The 18,630-nt window shown below is 51.6% G+C and overlaps 1 protein-coding gene across 3 annotated transcripts in view; it reads right to left on the reverse strand.

Moving 5' to 3' along the window:
• Nucleotides 1-1,836: 1,836 nt before the first annotated feature.
• The window catches only part of FLNB (filamin B), a 146,821-nt gene continuing 130,027 nt past the window's right edge, over nucleotides 1,837-18,630 (reverse strand). For all 3 annotated transcript variants that reach the window (XM_044253309.1, XM_044253311.1, XM_044253310.1), the window contains 8 exons: nucleotides 17,835-18,101; nucleotides 17,129-17,266; nucleotides 15,564-15,679; nucleotides 12,262-12,394; nucleotides 10,156-10,332; nucleotides 5,645-5,863; nucleotides 4,495-4,698; nucleotides 1,837-3,577 (listed from right to left, as the gene is read on the reverse strand). In XM_044253309.1, coding sequence (XP_044109244.1) covers nucleotides 3,390-3,577; nucleotides 4,495-4,698; nucleotides 5,645-5,863; nucleotides 10,156-10,332; nucleotides 12,262-12,394; nucleotides 15,564-15,679; nucleotides 17,129-17,266; nucleotides 17,835-18,101 — 1,442 coding nt within the window. In that variant the 3' untranslated portion in view covers nucleotides 1,837-3,389. The remainder of the gene's footprint in view (nucleotides 3,578-4,494; nucleotides 4,699-5,644; nucleotides 5,864-10,155; nucleotides 10,333-12,261; nucleotides 12,395-15,563; nucleotides 15,680-17,128; nucleotides 17,267-17,834; nucleotides 18,102-18,630) is intronic.

The raw sequence follows: 18,630 nt of genomic DNA on the forward strand, positions 1-18,630 counted from the left end.
ATTCTGCCATTTACATTTATTCTGCTAATTTTTAAGGCGGTGCCATTTTTAGGGGAAATTAAATCCCTAGTGTCTTACTCATTTTACATCAAACTCATCAAGGATGTGGTTTTCGAGGCCCCTTTGAAGTCTGAAGACCAGCCGTGTGGTCAAGGGCCCACAGGCCTCTAAGTGCATTGGAAACAGGCATGTTAATCAGTGTTTCCTTCTAGGCGGCTCTGCTGAGGAGGGCTTCCCCGGGCTGCAGAGGGAAGGCAGATGAGGGAGAGGCGTGCACCGTGGATTGGAAGGGAACTGGGTCTCTCTGGGTTAAAGATCTCTGCAGGTCAGCAGCCAGTACTGTCCTGCTTCCACCCATGTTGGCCCCTCAAAAGTGATGGCCCAGCCAACCCCTGGTAGAAAGGGGGACAAGTCAACTGGAGGAAGTCAGAAAGGGCCTGGTACTGGGTCAAGGTCGAGTTTCAAAGTCATTGAGGTGTTTGCACAAAGAACAGCTCATTCCCACCGCAGCAAGTTCAGGTGCAGAGAGGAGCTGTCCCCTGGTTCTATCCACTGATCAACTGGGAGGTGCACAGATTCCCCTGGGTCGTGGGTGATGTTTCAGGCAGGGGTCCGCTAGGGCAGCCCCAGGTGTGGCCTTGTACAAGGAATGGCACCTCCAGCAGGGGCTGGTCACAGACAGCAGGAGCCAAGACTCACAGCTCCCAGTGAGATTTCGTAGGTGTCTCACAACCACCCCAAGGGAGGCTTGGTCTCAGAGGGGAAGCCACCTCCCCAAGGCTACAGTGCCACTAAGCAGCCAAGCCCACATTCAAACAATACCTGATGCCCAAGTCCAGCTGTGAACACAGACACACTGCCTCCCCAAAAGAAACCAGCCAGACCTCCTGGGATTGAAACCAGCAAGGTCAGCATCACCACACAGAGCCTGGACAGCCCCCCAAGCCCCCCAGCTTGGGGAGTCCTGGAACAGTCACAGCCGGCGCGGGCCCATAGCTATGGGGGCTTCCTCCACGGGGAGGGAAAAGGAGGGAAAACCTTCTTTATTCCCACTTTCCTCCCACCTCCCAGCAGTAAACAAGCCTCCAACCTGACCAAAAAGGAGGTGCCAGGAAGAAACACACAAAAGGACCCAGTCTTCCTTCCCTGCCTTTCCCTCTAAGCCCTCACTCCAGTGGAGGGCCAGGGGCCCAGCGGGGACTTCCTCGGGCTCATCTGGGGAATCCTGGTGCCCTTCCTGCTCCCACAGAGGGATAACCAGGGAGGAAGAGCCTCCACTCTGGGGACAAAAAGGCCAGGGTCTGGGGTCTGCCCCAAGTGACGTGTCCATTCAGCACCTGAGCTGGTGTCAGTATGGCAAAGTGGGGTCATAGGGGTGCCATGAGGGTGAGCAGGAGGGGCGGGGAGAGGTATGCTAAGAATATATCAGGCTCTTCCTAGCAGAAGGAAGGGGCAGGGAGAGAAAGACAAATACCACAGACACACGAACCCTCTGGTCCAACGGCAGTTGGGACGACAGGTGACATTGCTTCTGTTTAAGTAACCCCCCTAAAATGACCCCTTCTCCCATCATCGGGGAAAAAGGCTTTCTGTCCTAGACACTGTGTTGGTGTCCTGGCCAGCGCCCCTTCCCCAGGGCCCTCACCGCCACCTGCCTGGCTGCTGGGCCTCCCCTGACACTCCCCTCCCAGCGGCGCTCACGAAGGGCCATCATCCCTCCTGCAAAGAGAAGCCAGGCTCACGTCAGAACAAGCTGCTCATCTGTGGCAGGGAGAGCTGGTCAGAGACTCGAACCATTTACTCAGAAACAACACCGTCCAAGAACACCAAGGGAGCTTGACGGAGCAAACATTTAATAAGTTATAAGATACAATTTACAGTCGGCATCTGATTCCAGTTTCACTTCCACATCCCAGTTTACAAAACCTGTGGCCCTTTCACAGGGGGCTTCGGGCTGCCCCGGTTTCTAAGAGGGTGGGCTATTGCCAGCACCTGCTCCCACTGCTGCGTCTCAGTGACAGTCCTCTGCCTCGCTCCCCGTCCCACCCATGGAGGCACTCGTGACCAGGGCAGCCACTTCCTCAGGACGGAGCAGCAAATCAAAAAGGTCTGCCGGTCCAGGACATACGACACCCCTGGACCCTCAAGTCGGGCAGAGTCCCCAAAGGCGTTAACTTTATTCCAAAGCCAGCTCAGGTCTGCAGAAAGGGGTGCAAAACGCCTTAAGCCCCATTTCTGGAATTAGGCACCTGCACGCTGCTTTCCAAACAACCTCAGAGGACACGGTCAGGGCCAAATGAACACAGGGCCACCGTCAGCTCCGTAGCTTTCACTATTTCTGCCCAACAACAGAAGACCACCTAGGAGCTGCCGTTGACCTTCCCACCCCCTCTGCCACGCCCTGATTTTGAGGCCAAAGATCAGCAGGAGTTCCATTCTTTCCTGTCTATCATTCTTTTCCAGAAGTGATCCCACAGCTGACTGGAGGTGGGTGTGGAATGTTCTGTCCCGTGACAGGCCTCTGCAGACGAGGGCGCTGACACAGTGACCCACCTGCGGTCTCTTTGAGCGTGTTGGCAAGACTCATCAGACTGACAACGGCTGGAGTGTGTGTTAAGAACAAAGCCTCGAGTTGGTTTAAAAAAAAAAGGGGATCTTTGGCGGGAGGGAGCTGCCTGCCACAGCAGAACTTCCTCGGACCCAGAGACGTCAAGGGCCTTTAAAGACAAAAGCAAAACGTGGCTGCCCAGATGGGGCACATGTTACAACTTTGCAGGGGAAGACTCAGCAAAACGAGGGGAGAGGCACTAGGAGGCACTGAGGGCAGTCTGCCACCGTGTATCACTGCCCTCTGAGACGTGTAAAAAAGGGCACGGGGCAGGTGGGAGTGTGGAGATGAGTCATGTTGGAACAAGAGTCTTCTCTGTGATAGGGCGCTGGAGAGATGAAGCTGGTTTTTTAAGTCATCTTGTTTTCCAAGTGACAGCCTAAAAGTAGGTGGCCTCTTTGCCCTGTCCCTCCCTGCCAGTCTTGTCGCATAAACGGGCTAGCCAATTTCATGCTTTAGGAAGGACAGTCTTGCGAGTGACCTTGGTCTGTCTGCAGGGGGCGATGGGTGCTAGCAAGAGGTCAGATCTGGATCTGAACTGAATGAGCATGGAAATCCTCTCAGCCCATTGCACGAGTCTGTATTTCTTAACAGTCCCCAATGCGTTCCTAAAGAGTCAAGTCTAGGACTTATTTCTCAAGGCACTTTAGAACAACAATGTTTTTGGGGTGGGTTTTCAGACCCATAAACAAGCTGGAGGAAAACTTTGTATAAAACAAGTTACAAACAAGCAACAAAAGCAACCACCAAGAACTCCTCCCAGCATTTGACGAGAACTGTTTTAAGGCACCGTGACGTGGAATGGACTGCCGGGGATGTGTTCCTCTCCCCACTTCACTGCTAGAACGTAATCTCCCTTCTCCTTGACAACATATGTGACGTTGTATTGTTGGTTGCCCACGTGCTTCATGGAGACCTCTTCGCAGGGGGTGGTTGGCCCATGGACACCAATCAGCAGCATGTTGGAACCTAGGATGCAAGGAAAGGTGGTTACTCTATCAGGATGCATCATGGAAGGCAGAGGAAGGGGAGGGGAAATGGGAGCCAAAGGAAATCTACCAACTATTGTCTGCTGAGATTTTGACACTGGGTACTTTGAGAAGTGGGACAACATGGCAGTTACAAGCAGACTCAGAGCCCAATGGCATGGGTTCAAATCCCTACCTGCCACCTCCTAGCTGGGTGACCTTGGATGAGGAACTTTACCTCTCTCTGCCTTAGCTTGCCCATCCGTAAATAGGACACGATCCTAGCACCTCCCCTATGGGCTTGCTATGAGGTTTACAGAAGTTATATGTGAAGCCCTAGCTTGTAGCGAGAGTTATGTAAGTGATCGCTACTCTGATCTCATTCTCATCAGAAACTTAAGAAAGGTGACTTTATAAAGATTCCCATTTTAGACAATAAGAAACTGACTTTTAGAAAATGATTTAGTACCTTTCCCAAGATCACATGGCTAAGTTTGGGGCAGGAAGGAAAGAGGCAAGGAAGGAAGGGAGGGAGGAGGGAAGGGGGCGGGGGAAGAAGTACTGGAACCAGGTTTCCAGCCCAGATGTGCCAGATCCCCGAACCCAGGCAACTAACCACTGACACCCAAATAAATACTCAAGTTCAAACTGCAATTAAAGCAATTATTGGCAGAGAAAGGAGCCAGGTTACCGATTCAATTTGCCCATCTGTAATGGGGATAATGTCACCTTTCCTGTCTACCTTGTGGGCATTTGAAGGAATCGAGAGTCAAAAGAGGAAAATCATCAGCAAATATTAAGTACAGGAGAAGGGGTCATGAACAAGGTTACTTGCAAATGTCTGGGTTGCATGGGCCGGTGGGCAGAGGGTGTCAGCCTGCCTCCACCCTGACCCTCAAGCAGGACCAGGCTACCTACCGGCTTTGCTGCAGTCCACCAAGAAGGAGCTCTTCTGGCCCACGAAGGCCTTTGAGAGCCCTGCCCCCTTGGAGGTCACCTTGCTGGCATCTGAGGATGCCTTGGGGATGGCACTATAGCAGGTCTCTGTCGATGACCTGGTCACAGACTCCACCAGAATGGATGAGGTCTCATTGGCTGAGCCAGGGCTGACCAGACGCTGGCCTAGAAGATGGAAGGGAGGGGAGGTAGAAGTGAATGGCCAGAGGCAGTAGGCCCTCTCAGCTAGAAGAGGCGAGTATCCTGGGGCAGAAGCTCCAGGAAAGTCCATGCACCTCAATGGCTGGATCCCAAAGCTACCATATCCCCACCTCGTATCCCCAACACCTGATTTAAACATTGCCCTCTCCCCATCTCACACCCATAATGTCTTCCAAACCCCTGGGTCCCACCCCACACAGCGTGCAATGACAAATGACAAAGCCTGGAAATCCCTCCCACATAACCCTGTGGCACCCTGCAGAATCTACTTCTTTCCATGGAAATAAAATACCCTATGCATAAACAATGTCAGATGTTGGGGAGAACATAAAATTAACAAAAATGGTTCTCTCTGCATGTGAAAGGATGATTTTTCCATCTGACTCTTTAATAAATTTTTCTGCAATGAAGCTATATATACTACCCATACAACAGTGAACCAAGCAGAGACACGTGGAAGGGATTTACCACAATATTTATGATGATTACCTAGGGCCCGTGGGCTGTGAGATGCTATTGACTGGTATTTTTCCTAGTGCTCTGAAGGAGGTGCATTTTTATAAATTTAATAAAACCTTTTGATTATTTTAAAAGTAAAAGGTTAGAAACAAAAGGATTTTTCAGGTCCGATCTTAACACATATGTAAATTTTTTTTCTGTTCTGTTAAACATTTTTTTCAATCTCGACACTCATCATTTTATAGGGCGATGACGTCAACAAATATTCACGGGCTTCTAAAGGTGTTTACGCTCCTGGAAATGTCCTACCATTTCTTTATGTTCAAGATTCAAAGTAGATTCAACGTATCTAAAATTACCCACAGTTTCTAGTATCAAGTAACTCTGTTGATAATCTGATAGGACACGGTCCACAGGAAAAACAGTAACTTCAAAGCCATTTGGTTGTTACCTGTCACCTTGGCCTTGAATGGACTGCCCACAATGTGGTTGGGTCCGCCATATTTGACACCAATCAGGTAGTTTCCAGGAGCCATGGGCGTGTACATGACTTTGTAGCCTTCTGGGGTTTCCTGGCAATCCATTTTAACTTTGGACGGGCCTTCGATGGTGACAGATAACGTCCCCGGCCCTGCTCGGGTGGTGTTGATGAAAAATTCAGACTGGATACCTGGGAGGAATGAAGAGGGAATGTGTATTGGTTTGGAGGGATGGGGGGAATGTGGTTTGGGGAGCTTTCCCAGGGGCAGTGAAGCAGTGGCAGGGGTCGGGGGGAGACATAGGTTTCCCCACAGAGGCACAGCATCGGTACTAGCTCTGAGCTCCTGAGGCCAGTAACTCCCTTTCCTAGCAGGAGGCAAGAGTGTGGCTGACCTTTCGCCCACCAGCCCCAACTGCCAGGACACCCTGTTCTTGCCTCTGGGAAGGCGTGGTGGCTGAGGACAAGAAGCCAGAGTCTCCGCTGTCAGCCTAAAATGCTGTTTCAGCTGCCGGGGGCTCAGCCCTGCCTCCAGCGGGGTGGAGGATGCGTGGGCCCCTCTGACCTTTCCTTTTTCCCCTGAGTGGACTTGGAGACGCCGAGCAGACCCAGCATCTTCTTCTCCTCCCACAGGCTCCCTGCCTCAGTCACCACGCTGAAGTCTGGGGAGGCTGTTGGAATCTGCCAGTCCTCCCCTTTGCCAGGAGCACCAGCAGGCCGAAACAGTGGCTCCTGCTAACTGACTCAAGCTTCCACAGCTCGGGTTCCAGATCCTACAGTAAGCATCCTGTTACGTACCCAGTGACTCCTGTTCAACAAACAACAGAGGCTCAGGGAGGCTCGGGCACTTGCCGGGCAGTGATACAAACTAGGAACTGGTAGAACTGGGGTATGAACAATTCCATGTGGCTCCAGAGCCTCTTGCCTGGCCCACAGGGGCCTTCTGCACGGACATCTTGCCTTGTGACAAAGAAAAGCTGGGCTGATCAATGCCTGTGCTGCATTCCTGCCTGAGCCAGGGGCCCTGCAGAAGCCTCCACTCCTTCAGGCCCATTTCCCATGCCAAGAGGCAGGAGGTGGTCCGTGAGGGCTGCCCGCGACAGTGCCCTCTACAGGCCATCCCCGGCACAGCAGCCTTGTGCAGGGCAGGGCTTTTCCCCAGAGCCCTGGATGCCACCCCAGCTGGGAACTATTTGGGTTTAATTATAGCTCCTAGGCCAGAGAAAGAATTATTGTTCTGGCTATCAATAAAACAAAGGCGCTGCTATCATGCAACCCCCAAACACAACCCAGCTGCTTCTGGAAGCTCCTGAGGCTCCTCCTGTCCCAGCGCCCCCAGATTATCTCAACCTTGTCTCTAAACCCTGCAGCCCGAGTGAGGCTGTGTGGGCAAGGGGGTGGGGGTGGGGTGGCACACGACAAGGGACGGCATTTCCAGGAAGTAGCTGCAAGGCGACGATAAGGAAAGATATTTTTAAAGTGAAGATGAAAAAACCCGGCTGTAGTGGCGAGAAGCCCAACCCATTTTAACAAGTTGCTGCCTTCTGGAGAAAGATCGAGATCTGTGAATCCTGGCTGTGAGGGCCTGGAGAGACAGGAGACACGAGGTGGGAAAAGAGAAGTAAGGAATGACAGGGTAAGAGCTACGTGGAACGACCTGTGGGGTGGGCTCCCTTATTCTTCCCATTTTACAGGAAGGAAGCGGAGGCCGGGTGAGGTCAAATCCTTGGCGCCAAGTCCCACAGCTGGGGAATGGCAGGACTGGGATTTAAACACGAGACCAGCCAATGTGGAGCTAAGGCACTTGTCTGAGAGAAGTGAGGAAAAAGAAAATCCCCACGCACAGGAGTCCCTCTGCCTACTGCCTCCAGCTAGAGCGTGACAGCCCAAACATCTCTGGGTATCGCGGTCTTCCCCACTGCAGCCCCGTGTGTTCACAGCTGAGTTCCTGTGCGGTGAATGCGTGTCTACGGCAGCCCTTCTCTATTGTGAAGGTGGGCGACGGGGCAGGGGAGGGACGAGAGGCTCTTCTGCTCCACCTGGCGCGCACCGGAGATCTTGGAGCATTTTATCACGAAGACTGGTCTTCCAACCCAGAAAGCATTGAGAACCCCCCGGTCTCACGCCCAACCTCTCAACTCCCTGGCAAGCAGAGAGTCCCACCCCAAATTCTCCACATTCCCCTGCTCCAAAACCTGCAAAATGGCCCATTTAAAGCTCAAGCCAAAAGATACAGCAAGCAAACCCATAAAAACACAGGGAAGTTTGCTTTATTCTGAAGGTCAGGGTGCCAGGCCCTCCAGCAGCCAAGCACAGATACCTTTTCATCCCATGCACACTGCAGCTGTGTTATCTTGGGATGGATATTTGGGAAAAGGCTTGCGAGCGGGAGGGCTAGAAAAACAAGACGCCTTCCCCTTGACAAGAGCAATATTGACACAGCGTTTGAAACAGGCATGCTCTGTACCTCTCCCTCCTGGCTGGGAGTCTCCCTCTAAGACTGGCTCCTTCTCTCAGTGGCATCCAGCCCTTGCAAAGGACAGCCTGAAACCCAAGCTCCCGAGAAGGCATGCCAACAGCCAAGAGGAAGCACGAGAGGCCCCAAACGCAGCAGGTGTGACCCAGCAGGAGGGAAGGTGGCTGCTGGCAGCTGCAGGAGACCTCAGTGGCTGCTATGCAACCCGGACCAAGGTGTGTGTGGCTCCGATGCTGGGAGGACCCCACGTGGTCTTCAAAGGCGGGTGGCCTGCCAGGGACCAAATGCCTGCGCTCCTGCATGGGGACCATTCCAGGCAGCTGGGACAATAGGGGTCCTCATTTAGAATACCCCCCAAAATGGGCAAGGGGTGAAGTCATTATCTGGGGTGAGCTAGCTACTCAGAGAGGCAGCAAAACTCCGGGGTTAAGGGTATAGGCTTTGAGGACAGGGACCCAGACTGATTTTTTGGTTCTGTTACTCCCAGCTAAGTAAGCTTAGGGAGAGACTCAACCCTTCTGAGCCTCACTTTCTTCATCTATGAAATGGAATGGCGTACGGTGAAGGGTTACCATGCCTCTTATTAAGGGCAGGCTGCTGGCCCACAGTTCAGTGTGGAGCTGGACTAGACGGTCTTGGGAGTCCAGAAGTATTTACGCCACCCCTGCGGGTCTTTCTGCTGAGGCCACTGCTTCGACCAGAGCGCAGGGCCGCATGCCAGTCTGTCAGTGACTCCTGTACCCGGACAGGGCCCCTTGGGCCACTTGGGACACAGGCTCCCTAGGGCTGGATCCCAGGAGCCGCAGCCACTCATCTCCTTGCCCAGGCAAGGCGGGTCTGCTTTGTCCAAGTCACCACATCAGCAGGAGACTGGAGCAGAACTTGTACACACAAGGGCCTTGAGCCGGGACCGGGCTGCCTTCCCAAGGCCCAAGGTAACCCCCAGTGCAAACCGTGCCCAGTGTGTCCATGTCTGCGGACAGGCCCTGCAGAGAAGCCTGAGTGGACAAGCTCCCCAGGCTGGCCCTCTCCATACGGTGACCCCCCCCCACCCACCCACCCAAGGCCCGCCTGGAGGCTCACGGGATGAACATGAACCGCAGCCATTACAAGGGGCAGAGATCTGTGTCTTAACACAAAGTTCTCAAAGATGCCAAGTGGAGAACACTGTACAGTAGCACATGCACTAAGATTATTTCTGGAAAATAAAAGCCAAACTGTATGTCCACCTTTCTAACAAACCAACTAGCTAAGTGACCATGTGTGAGGGTGACAGCCACAGGCAGACAGAAGGTCCTCCCCTGAACCACAGGTGGTGTTCCCTCCCGGGTCTAGACGGAAGGAGGGAGAAGCAAGGAGATGGAGTCAGCTTCCTTTACATACATCCCTGCTGCCTCCTTTGCAACCAATGTGCCCCATCCACGGCAAAGACTAAAACCAGACTGTAAGAAGTCCAAAAAGCTCTAGAATTCCTTGCCACCATCTTTTCTCCTCCTCCCCAAGGACCAGAAACTTTAAAATGGGGAGGCAGACTGTGACAGGTCCTACTGCCAATTCAAGGTTGTTTCTGTGAGACCAGGACTGCAGAAGGAATGGAGGGCAGGAGACCTCCCAGGAGGCCTGTGACACACACTGAATCCTTTGCAGGCGAAGAAACCCTCAGAAGCAAAGACAGGACCCTGTCTTCCCTCACCATCGGTGACCTGGCCCTGAAGTCAAGGCACTTGGCCAAGGAAGACAGGCGAAGTGGAACAAACAGTAATGAGGTGTGATAACACAGTCATCAAGCCCTTGCTTTTGGACTGACCGAGGGTCAAAGTACATGTCCCCAAACAATTCCAGAGATCAAGAGCTCCAAAGTGTTGAGCATTGCAGCTTCCCCAGCCTGGCGGGTGTGTGGGGGGTGGGGAGAGGTCAGGGAAGGCTTCCCTGAAGCCTGAAGAGCGCCTGCTGGCTGAGCCCCTGGAGCAGGCTCAGCTAATGATCAGAGACGGAGGCCGTGGGTTACCTGTGGTGCCCCCCTCAAGCCCGGCGCCGTAGGCGGACACCAGGGCAGGGTTCCCCGCTTGTCCAGGCTCCCCGACCCGCACTTTGAAGGGGCTTCCAACCACGTGGCTCCCGTTGAACTTGACGTCGATCGTGTGGATGCCGTTCTCATGGGGGATGAAGCGCACAGCGTACTTGTCTAGGAGAGTAAGCAGAATACAGGGTCAGGCTGAGTATATGCATACGACCAAACGAGGTGAGGAAAAAGGAGGGAGTCCAGCCGGAAACGGTGAATTTTAAATCATTAATAAGACCACACCTCTCCCGGAAGCCTGGTACCCGGTATGTTGGATTTCAAAACCAAATGGGCCTGTTTAGGTGTCCCTCGTCAACCCTTTGGGAAATGCATCCAAGTCTCAAATTCTAGGATTCATCCTCTGAGAACATGGCATCTGCCTTGGGAGAACATGGCATCTGCCTTGGGAAAATATCCAAAGATATTTTTATTTATTTCAGAGAGAGAGAACGAGAAAATGAGTGGGGAGCAGGGCAGAAGGAGATGGAGAAGCAGGGACCCTCCCCCCCCCAAATGGGGCTTAATCTCAGGACCCTGGGATCATGACCTGAGCCAAAGGCGAACGCTTAACCAACTGAGCCACTCAGGCGCCCCGGAAGAACACTTTCTTTATGAAAAGCTCACTTCTCACAAAGTTTCTCTTGAAGGGAAAAGAAATGGTTCCAACTAGCATTAATGCTCCTGAATTAAGCTCTAAAATAGCAACTGCTTCCCCAGGGCAATGGCCAGGTTTTCCACAGTGTTTAGGTCACAGCAGGCAGCAATCTGTCCCATGACCAGCCACCAAGACTATCCATCCTTCACCTCTTTCTCCTTGAAACCCTCCCACCTGGGATGCAGACTAACTGTTTTCCTCCAACCTCTCCAGGTGCCCACCCTTACGGTACACATCATAGGACACATAACAAATGCCCTACAATTCCTCACGTATCGGAGCCCGCATTCCATGTCACTTCCTCTGAGAAGCCCTCGGGGCTCACCAAGGCAGAAACTTGCTTTTCTCTCCTGTTCCCTCATCATTTCATTCTCGGGTTCCCTGTGGTATTGTTGACCACCTGGGGTCCTCCGCAGGGACTGCAGGCTTCCAGCCAGGTCCCCATCCCACTCTGAGCTCCTACTTTGAGGGCAAGCGTCATGTCTTCCTCCTACCATCCTGCCAAGTCAGGAAAATCTTAGACTCATAAGCATACTGAAGTCCCAGATTCTTTGAAATTTACGGATGAACATCAATTAACTTTTCCCTCAGAGTAAAGTGAGGTCAGAGAGTACTTACTTGTGTCGTAAGGTCAACAACATAATAAAAATCTGTTAAGATTTTGTTAAACTAGAAGGAAAAAAACCACAGGGATGCCTGGGTGGTTCAGTGGGTTAAAGCCTCTACCTCCGGCTCAGGTCATGATCCCAGGGTCCTGGGATCGAGCCCCGCATGGGTTCTCTGCTCAGCGGGGAGCCTGCTTCCTCCTCTCTCTCTGTTTGCCTCTCTGCCTACTTGTGATCTCTCGTCTGTCAAATAAATTAAAAAAAACTTAAAAAAAAAAAAAGAAAAAAACCACAATGAATAGAATGTGAACAGAATCTGAAAAACAACAAAAAATAAAACAGTTTGTTAAAAAAGAAAAGAAAAGAGTGCCTCGGTGGTTCAGCTGATTAAGCATCTGCCTTCAGCTCAAGTCATGATCCCAGGTCCTAGGATCAAGTCCCGGAGCCCTGCTCAGCTGGAAGCCTGCTTCTCCCTCTCCCACTCCCCCTGCTTATGTTCCCTCTTTTGCTGTGTCTCTCTGTCAAATAAATAAATAAAATCTTTTAAAAAAAGAAAAAGCAAAGCAAAGCAAAGGAAGAAAGAAAAAGGAAGGCTGTGTCCTAAAGTGTCTTCCTGTCCCTGGCGAATGTTTATGCCCTAATTTGTAAACAGGGCCTGGCAAGAGCAGCAGAAGGGATCTGCAGGCTGGCTGGCCTCGGTGCGGCTGGTGAGCCCTCCGTGGGGGTGCACGTCTGCAGAAACGTGCCTCAGAGAGGCACAGATGCCGGGGTCTGCCCGCCCGCCCCGCTCACCTGGCTCCAGCTCAGACACGTGGCACTCCTCCACGGCTCCTGAGGGGCTGTGCACCTTCGCATCGATCTTGCCTTTTGCCCCATTCAACCTTATAGCAAAGGAGGCTGGCTGGTTAACTTTTAATCCCGATTCCTGGGAATTTAATACATTAAAGATGTTATGGCCCTTGGTGTTCCTGTTCGGTGGCACACACTGACCCGACCTGGGACTCCAGGGGACAGTTCTCATGCAAAAAGGCCCAGGATATTGAACCATACAACATCTGACAACAGAAGAGCAGGTGCCTTCTTCCACACTTCTAGCTTTAATATAAGACAGCAGAGACTCATGTCAGCGTCGTCTAGCACCTCGGTTCGGGCTGGGAGAGAGGGTTACCGGATTTGGAGACTCAGACATCCTCGCCAACAGAACTGTAATTTCCGTATCTCAAACAAGACCAGACAGCCAGAAAACCCAGTGCCTTCCAAGTCAGAAAGGACCCTCTTTTAAGAGGAGCCTGGCAATGGACAAAACCCTGTACTCATCAACATGAACAGTTTTATATCATTGCTATTTTTTATCTCAAGGGTAGGAATGGAGACAACTTTTAATAAACTCACAGAGAAGTATACACCCCAGCAGGACCTGGGGTGACTACCATTTCCTAGGTATGTAAGTGAAGTTGTTCTGCCTTTGAGTCTCAGTCTTCTCATCTGCAGAATGGGCACAATAACCGAATCTACGCCAGACAGCTGCCGTATGAGGATGAAAGGAAGTGATGCATTCCAAGCACTCAGCGCAGGGACTGGTCCATACACAGAAAGGCTCCCAAAGGTCAGCTTATCGTTAAGTATGTATATGAACTCAGAAGTTGTCTGCACTTAACTCCCCGTCTTCCCCCACCCTCTGCCGTCCTGCCCCGCCTCAACAGAAAGAAGTCTAGTGCGCCTAGACTTTTTTTTTTTTTTTTTTTTTTTACTCTTCACTGGTTCAGTTTTACCCTCCACACTCAGCCCTGGAAACTATAGCCTCTCCCAGGAGAAGGGGATTAGAGGTTTAGATGCTTAAGATAGTTTAAAATTGGCCAGTCCTGCCTGAACCACAGGATTTAATTCGTTGGCAGTTTTGTGGTGAAGTCGATCAGCCAGCCACTCCTCAGATGATACCGTAGGGTGCGATCGAAGCACGTGGGGGTCTTGTTAAAATGCAGATTCTGATCCAGCGGGTCAGAGGCCGGGGCGGGGGGTGGGGGGGCACGGAGAGCCTAGAGTTCTAGGATTCTAGTAAACTCCCAGGCAATGCTGAGGCTGCTTGTCCCAGGACCACGTCTCACCAATAAGGCAGTAAAGCTACACTGCTTAGCTGGTAGCCATGAGCCACAGAAGAATATATTTTTAAAAATTTAAATCAATTAAATTAAATTAAATTGAAGACCTGATTCCTCAGTTACATTAGTGACATTTCAAGGCCTAACAACCACGTGTGGCCAGTGGCTACCACGTGGCACAGAGATGTGAGACGTTTCCATTGTTGTAGAACATTCTATTGCACTGTGCTGCACTGGAGGTCACAGGGTGGGGAGAGAGGACTGCACACGAAATTCGGGAATCTTGGATCGCCAGATTGCCCCCGTCCCACCATCCCCTCCTCTACGAAATGCCAGCCGACTTTAATTTTCTAAAAAGTCTTAAAAGCAAGACAAAACAATACATGCCTCTCTTTTCCTAATCAGCACCAGATGTTGGCCTGCAGGCCGCGGGCAAATCTCCGATAAATAATTTACATATCACTCAGCACCAAGTGACCCAGGGTGAGGGGGGAGGGGTGCGGAATGGGACAAAGAGACGCACAGCCCACTGCACACTTGTTCAAATATTGACGACCTAACGGTGATGAGAGGCGACTACAGAAAAGTCTCCTGGAGAGGATTTCTCCAAACCAGGTTTTTTGGGGACAGAACCATTTACATTACCTGAATCCGCTTGCCGCTAAATCCTCAAGAGGGAGATAAACGCCTCAGAAGATCTGAGAGAAATCTTCGAGATGCATGAAGGCAGCTCTCTGCCCTCAACAAAGGCTGGGTTTATCTCCCTCCACAGGTTTTAGTTAAGTCGGCCACAGAAGAAACGTCTGTTAAGAAGCCTTTAAATGAAACACAAGAAAAACATCTACACCACAGCGACCCGGTCGCACCCTGAGGACTCTTGGGTGAGGCCTCTTCAATCCGCCGAGGTGAGTCTGCTTTGGGTTCAGTCTGATGTTTCGGAACAACCAGCAGCACTAGTTCTCCTCAGGATAAGGTTAGAATCTCACATGTAAACCAAGTGTGTGGAATTAGGGTCGATGAGATCACCAACCTCAGATACAGGATTTTCAAAAATGGGGGTGGGGGTGGGGCAGCTGAAGGCTACTGAGAAATCCCACTGATCAGAAATCAGACTGGGGGACTCTGGTGTGATTCTGCAACTGAACTGCTACTCCTGGTTTCTGACACCTAATTGCTTTTCAGTGTCCTGAGTAATGACCCAAAGGCATCCCTACCGGTTTTTAGTCTGGCTGCAGGCTCTAATGAAACCTTGACTTTGACAGCCTGTTGAAGACAGGGGGAAAGTTACACTTTCTGGCTATCCCCACAGGTCGGACTACGTAACTGCTTGCCACTGTGCCAGGGCGGGGATTCACGGGGCCATGGTTAAGACCACGGGTTCTGGAGCCACAGAGACCATCCCTCTGCCTCACGCTAGCTGGTTTCTAGTAGCCGTAACCTCTCTATACCTCAGTTTCTCCATCTTTAAAATGGGGTCAGGAGAAACCTACTCCCCAGGCTCATGCAAGGATTTAATACTGATCAGGTCCTTAGGGGGTACCTTGCACCCTTATAAATAAAGCACCATAATAAAATCAACTGCAATTGACTTTTTGGAGGGAACGGAAGCCTGCAGTAGCCGGCAGAACGCCCCTGGACTGTTGGCCTGGTGTTCGTTCTGTTGGAAAGTCCTCCTTAACCCTTAACCGATTATTAACAGGCCTCCTTTGTTTCTCTTGAATAAATATTTAAGAAACGAACTTGTTCCCAAATGTTGAGGTGTTCTGTTGACTGTGGCCCTGTTTCCGCTTGCCCCAAGTGTCTCCTGTCCTAACCATGGTGGTGGTGGGGGTTTCACTCTGCCATGGGAAGAAGGGTCCTCTACAGCTGGCAGCATCTCTGGTCCCACTGGAACGGGGCCCTTGGCACTGAAGGGAGGATTGAAGCGGCCTCAAGAGTCCAGGGTTTCACTGGTCGGCCTGTGGCCAATGAGACGGATGTTTCCTTGCGTCTCACCTGAAGGCTCATAACAGTGAGGCGGCGGGCGTCGTCCGAGGGTGCGACGACCGGCACCAGGTAAGGGCTGTCAGGGATGTGCTCATCGTTGAACTTGACAGACACTTCGTAGTTACCTGCGGGGGCAGAAAAGTCCCATCATTTCAGAGAATCTGGGAAGGTGGTTCCAGAGCGGCCTCTGGCTTCCTTCCTAGGGCTGAAATGCCTTCCCAGAGCCTCTGCCTCCCCGACCGTCAGGGCTGGTTGGTTGGCTGAGGGCAGGTCACCTAGCTGAGGTTGAGCCAATAGGATTCCTTTAGTCAGGAAAGGGCCGATATTCTTCTTCTTCTTCTTCAAGATTTTATTTATTTATTTGAGAGAGAGAGTGTGTGCAAGCACATGCATGAGTGGGGGGAGGGGTAGAGCGAGAAGGAGACGCTTCGCCAAGCAGGGAGCCTGATCCCAGGACCCCAGAATCATGACCTGAGCCAAAGACAGACACTGAACTGACTGAGACACCCAGGCACCCCAAGGGTCAAGAGTCTTAACTTGGGTCCAAGGCCTCCCTAAGGTCCTGCTTATAGAACTCAGGAGACCTAGGAAACTTGAATGGGAAAAAAAATTACATCTTACTTTCACTAAGTTCAGACTGAAATTTAGCATTTCCTTTCTTTCTATTAGAAAGGTCAACAAGAGGGGGGCCTGGGTGGCTCAGTAGGTTAAGCTCCGCCTTCAGCTCAGGCCATGATCTCAGGGTCCTGGGATGGAGCCCTGCACTGGGCTCTCTGCTCAGCAGGGAGCCTGCTTCCCTCTCTCTCTCTGTCTGCCTCTCTGCCTACTTGTGATCTTTCTCTCTGTCAAATAAATAAATAAAATCTTAAAAAAAAAAAAAAAAAAGAAACATCAGTAAGAAACACTCAAAGCACACATCAGAAGCGCGATTCTGTCACCAACAAAGATCACAGATATTTTCATGTCACTTTACAGTTTTATATATACCTTAACGTATTATTTACTCTCAGCTCTACTTTGAAATTAAGGTCCTTAGCAGACCATTGCCAAATCCTAGGACTTAATGTATTCAGGAAGAATGTGTTTATGTTACTATGTTACACATTCTCCTGAAGATTTTGATAACTCCATTTTAATATAACTGATTTCTTTTATAACCCAATGCATTTTATTTTGTATGTTTAAAACATTATCCTGAGAACAGTCCCTGTAGGCTTTATGAGATGCCCAAGAGAGTCCACGGCTCACAAAAGGTCAAGAGCTGCTACTTGAGGGAGCTCAGAGCCCTGAGCCCACAGAGCCAGTGATCAAGGATGGGAAGAGAGCCTGGTCAGCGGGAGGAAGGACAGGGCTGAATGAAGGAATGAAGGAGAGGCCAACAGAGAGGTACCAGAGAACCACACTTCCTGCCCTGAGACCCGACTGATTTCCTGCCATGGATTTCTAGAAGGTGCTCCCACGCACCCATACAGATAAACTCCATTGACTTGAGCTAGCTGGCCAGGCTTCCGTTCCCTACAGCCTAGGCATCCCCCAACAAGGAACACATCCTCAGCTGGCTCATGATTACATACCAGGCTCCTGGGCAATGTAAGACACACCACACGATCCATTTTTATGGTCATCGAATGTAATCTCAGCCTTACTAGGGCCTTCGACAGCAATGGACAAGCCACCAGCACCTGCTTCCCGGGTCCAGATGCTGAATTCGGCTAAAGCAAAGAAACACTTGGTTAGCGACCAAGCTTGGGACATACTCTCTTCTAGCTCACATCTACGATGCTGGGTTCCATCTGCTCCCTTTTCTCTCCTTTAAGGCCAGGCAGAGCCCCAAGGGAGGGCATCACCGATGTTTTCGGAGCATCACCCACGAGAACATGAAGTTTGTGGGAAATCAGGCATCTCTGAACATCTCTGAAAACGCTCAGCTTTGTCCCTACAGATTTTCCCACCAGCAACCACCACCACAATGGGTTTTGTAGAATTCCAGTGTCTTCCACCAAATGTCAACGCTGCAGGATGGTCTGCAAAGAGCTTCCTTAGCCTGCGTCCCTCTTAGATGCCCCCCCACACAGTTACAGGCTCTGTGGGTCTCTCAGTAAGCTTGTTTATTAGCTTTGGGTAAGTGGGCAATTCCCAATCACGTGTAGCCACAGAGGCCTTGTTTTAAAGAATGCCCCTCAATACCACCGTCAGAATCCCATACCCGTGAAGAACGTGGGGTGCTCACACCTGTAGGGTCCTCCTGTTCTCAAGTCACGAGCCCGCCCGCAAGCTCACCTGGGACCCCTGCTTCTCCTCTCTCCAAGCCAGGGCCTCCCGCACGGACCTTGTGGGCGCCCCCCTCTCCCAGTGGCCCCACGGTGAACTGGAAGGGGCTGCCGGTCACGTGCTGGCCGCGGTACTTGACGCTGACTGTGTGAACGCCCATCTCCTGGGGCACAAACCGGACACAGTGAGAATTCTTCCCCACGGACACGATCTCTGCCTCGGTGATGCGGCCAGAGGGGCTGGTGACATGGGCTGACATGTCACTGCTGTTGATTTCTGAAAGGGGGCAGAAGTTTGGGGAGGAAGAGAGCAGGGTTAGGGTGAGGGACCAAGGCAGAGCAGGCCATGCAGGGCAAGCAGCAGAGGGCAAGGCAGGGCAGAGGGCAGCCCAGGGTGGGATATGGGGTACTCAGGCTTTCCTCCCACTCGGGCGGGATGCCTACCCTCCTGTCTCCCTCAAACCCTGGGTTGCTGTGGCCACCATGGAGATGCCAGGGCCCCTCCAGCCACGCAGTGCAGAGAATGTTGTAGGGATAGTGACACTGTCTGCCCCACCGACTACTTTTATAGACTTCCTAGCTGGCATTAATTCCACACAGCGGTTTCAAACCAGGGCCTGGAGCTGGTAAGTGACAGCAGGTAAACAGAAACCATTATAACAGATCAGATGTTCCTAAGCCAAAGGTGACACGTGCCCACCCATCATGCTTCCTGGGGCTCTTTTCCACGGGTAAGTAAGGGGAGAAAATTCAAGAACTGTCACCCCGTACCTTCAAGAAGACTTGGCATTTCTTTGAGGCAACAA

The sequence above is a fragment of the Neovison vison genome, chromosome 6, assembly GCF_020171115.1.
Source record: "Neovison vison isolate M4711 chromosome 6, ASM_NN_V1, whole genome shotgun sequence".
In the NCBI taxonomy this organism is placed as follows: Eukaryota; Metazoa; Chordata; class Mammalia; order Carnivora; family Mustelidae; genus Neogale; species Neogale vison.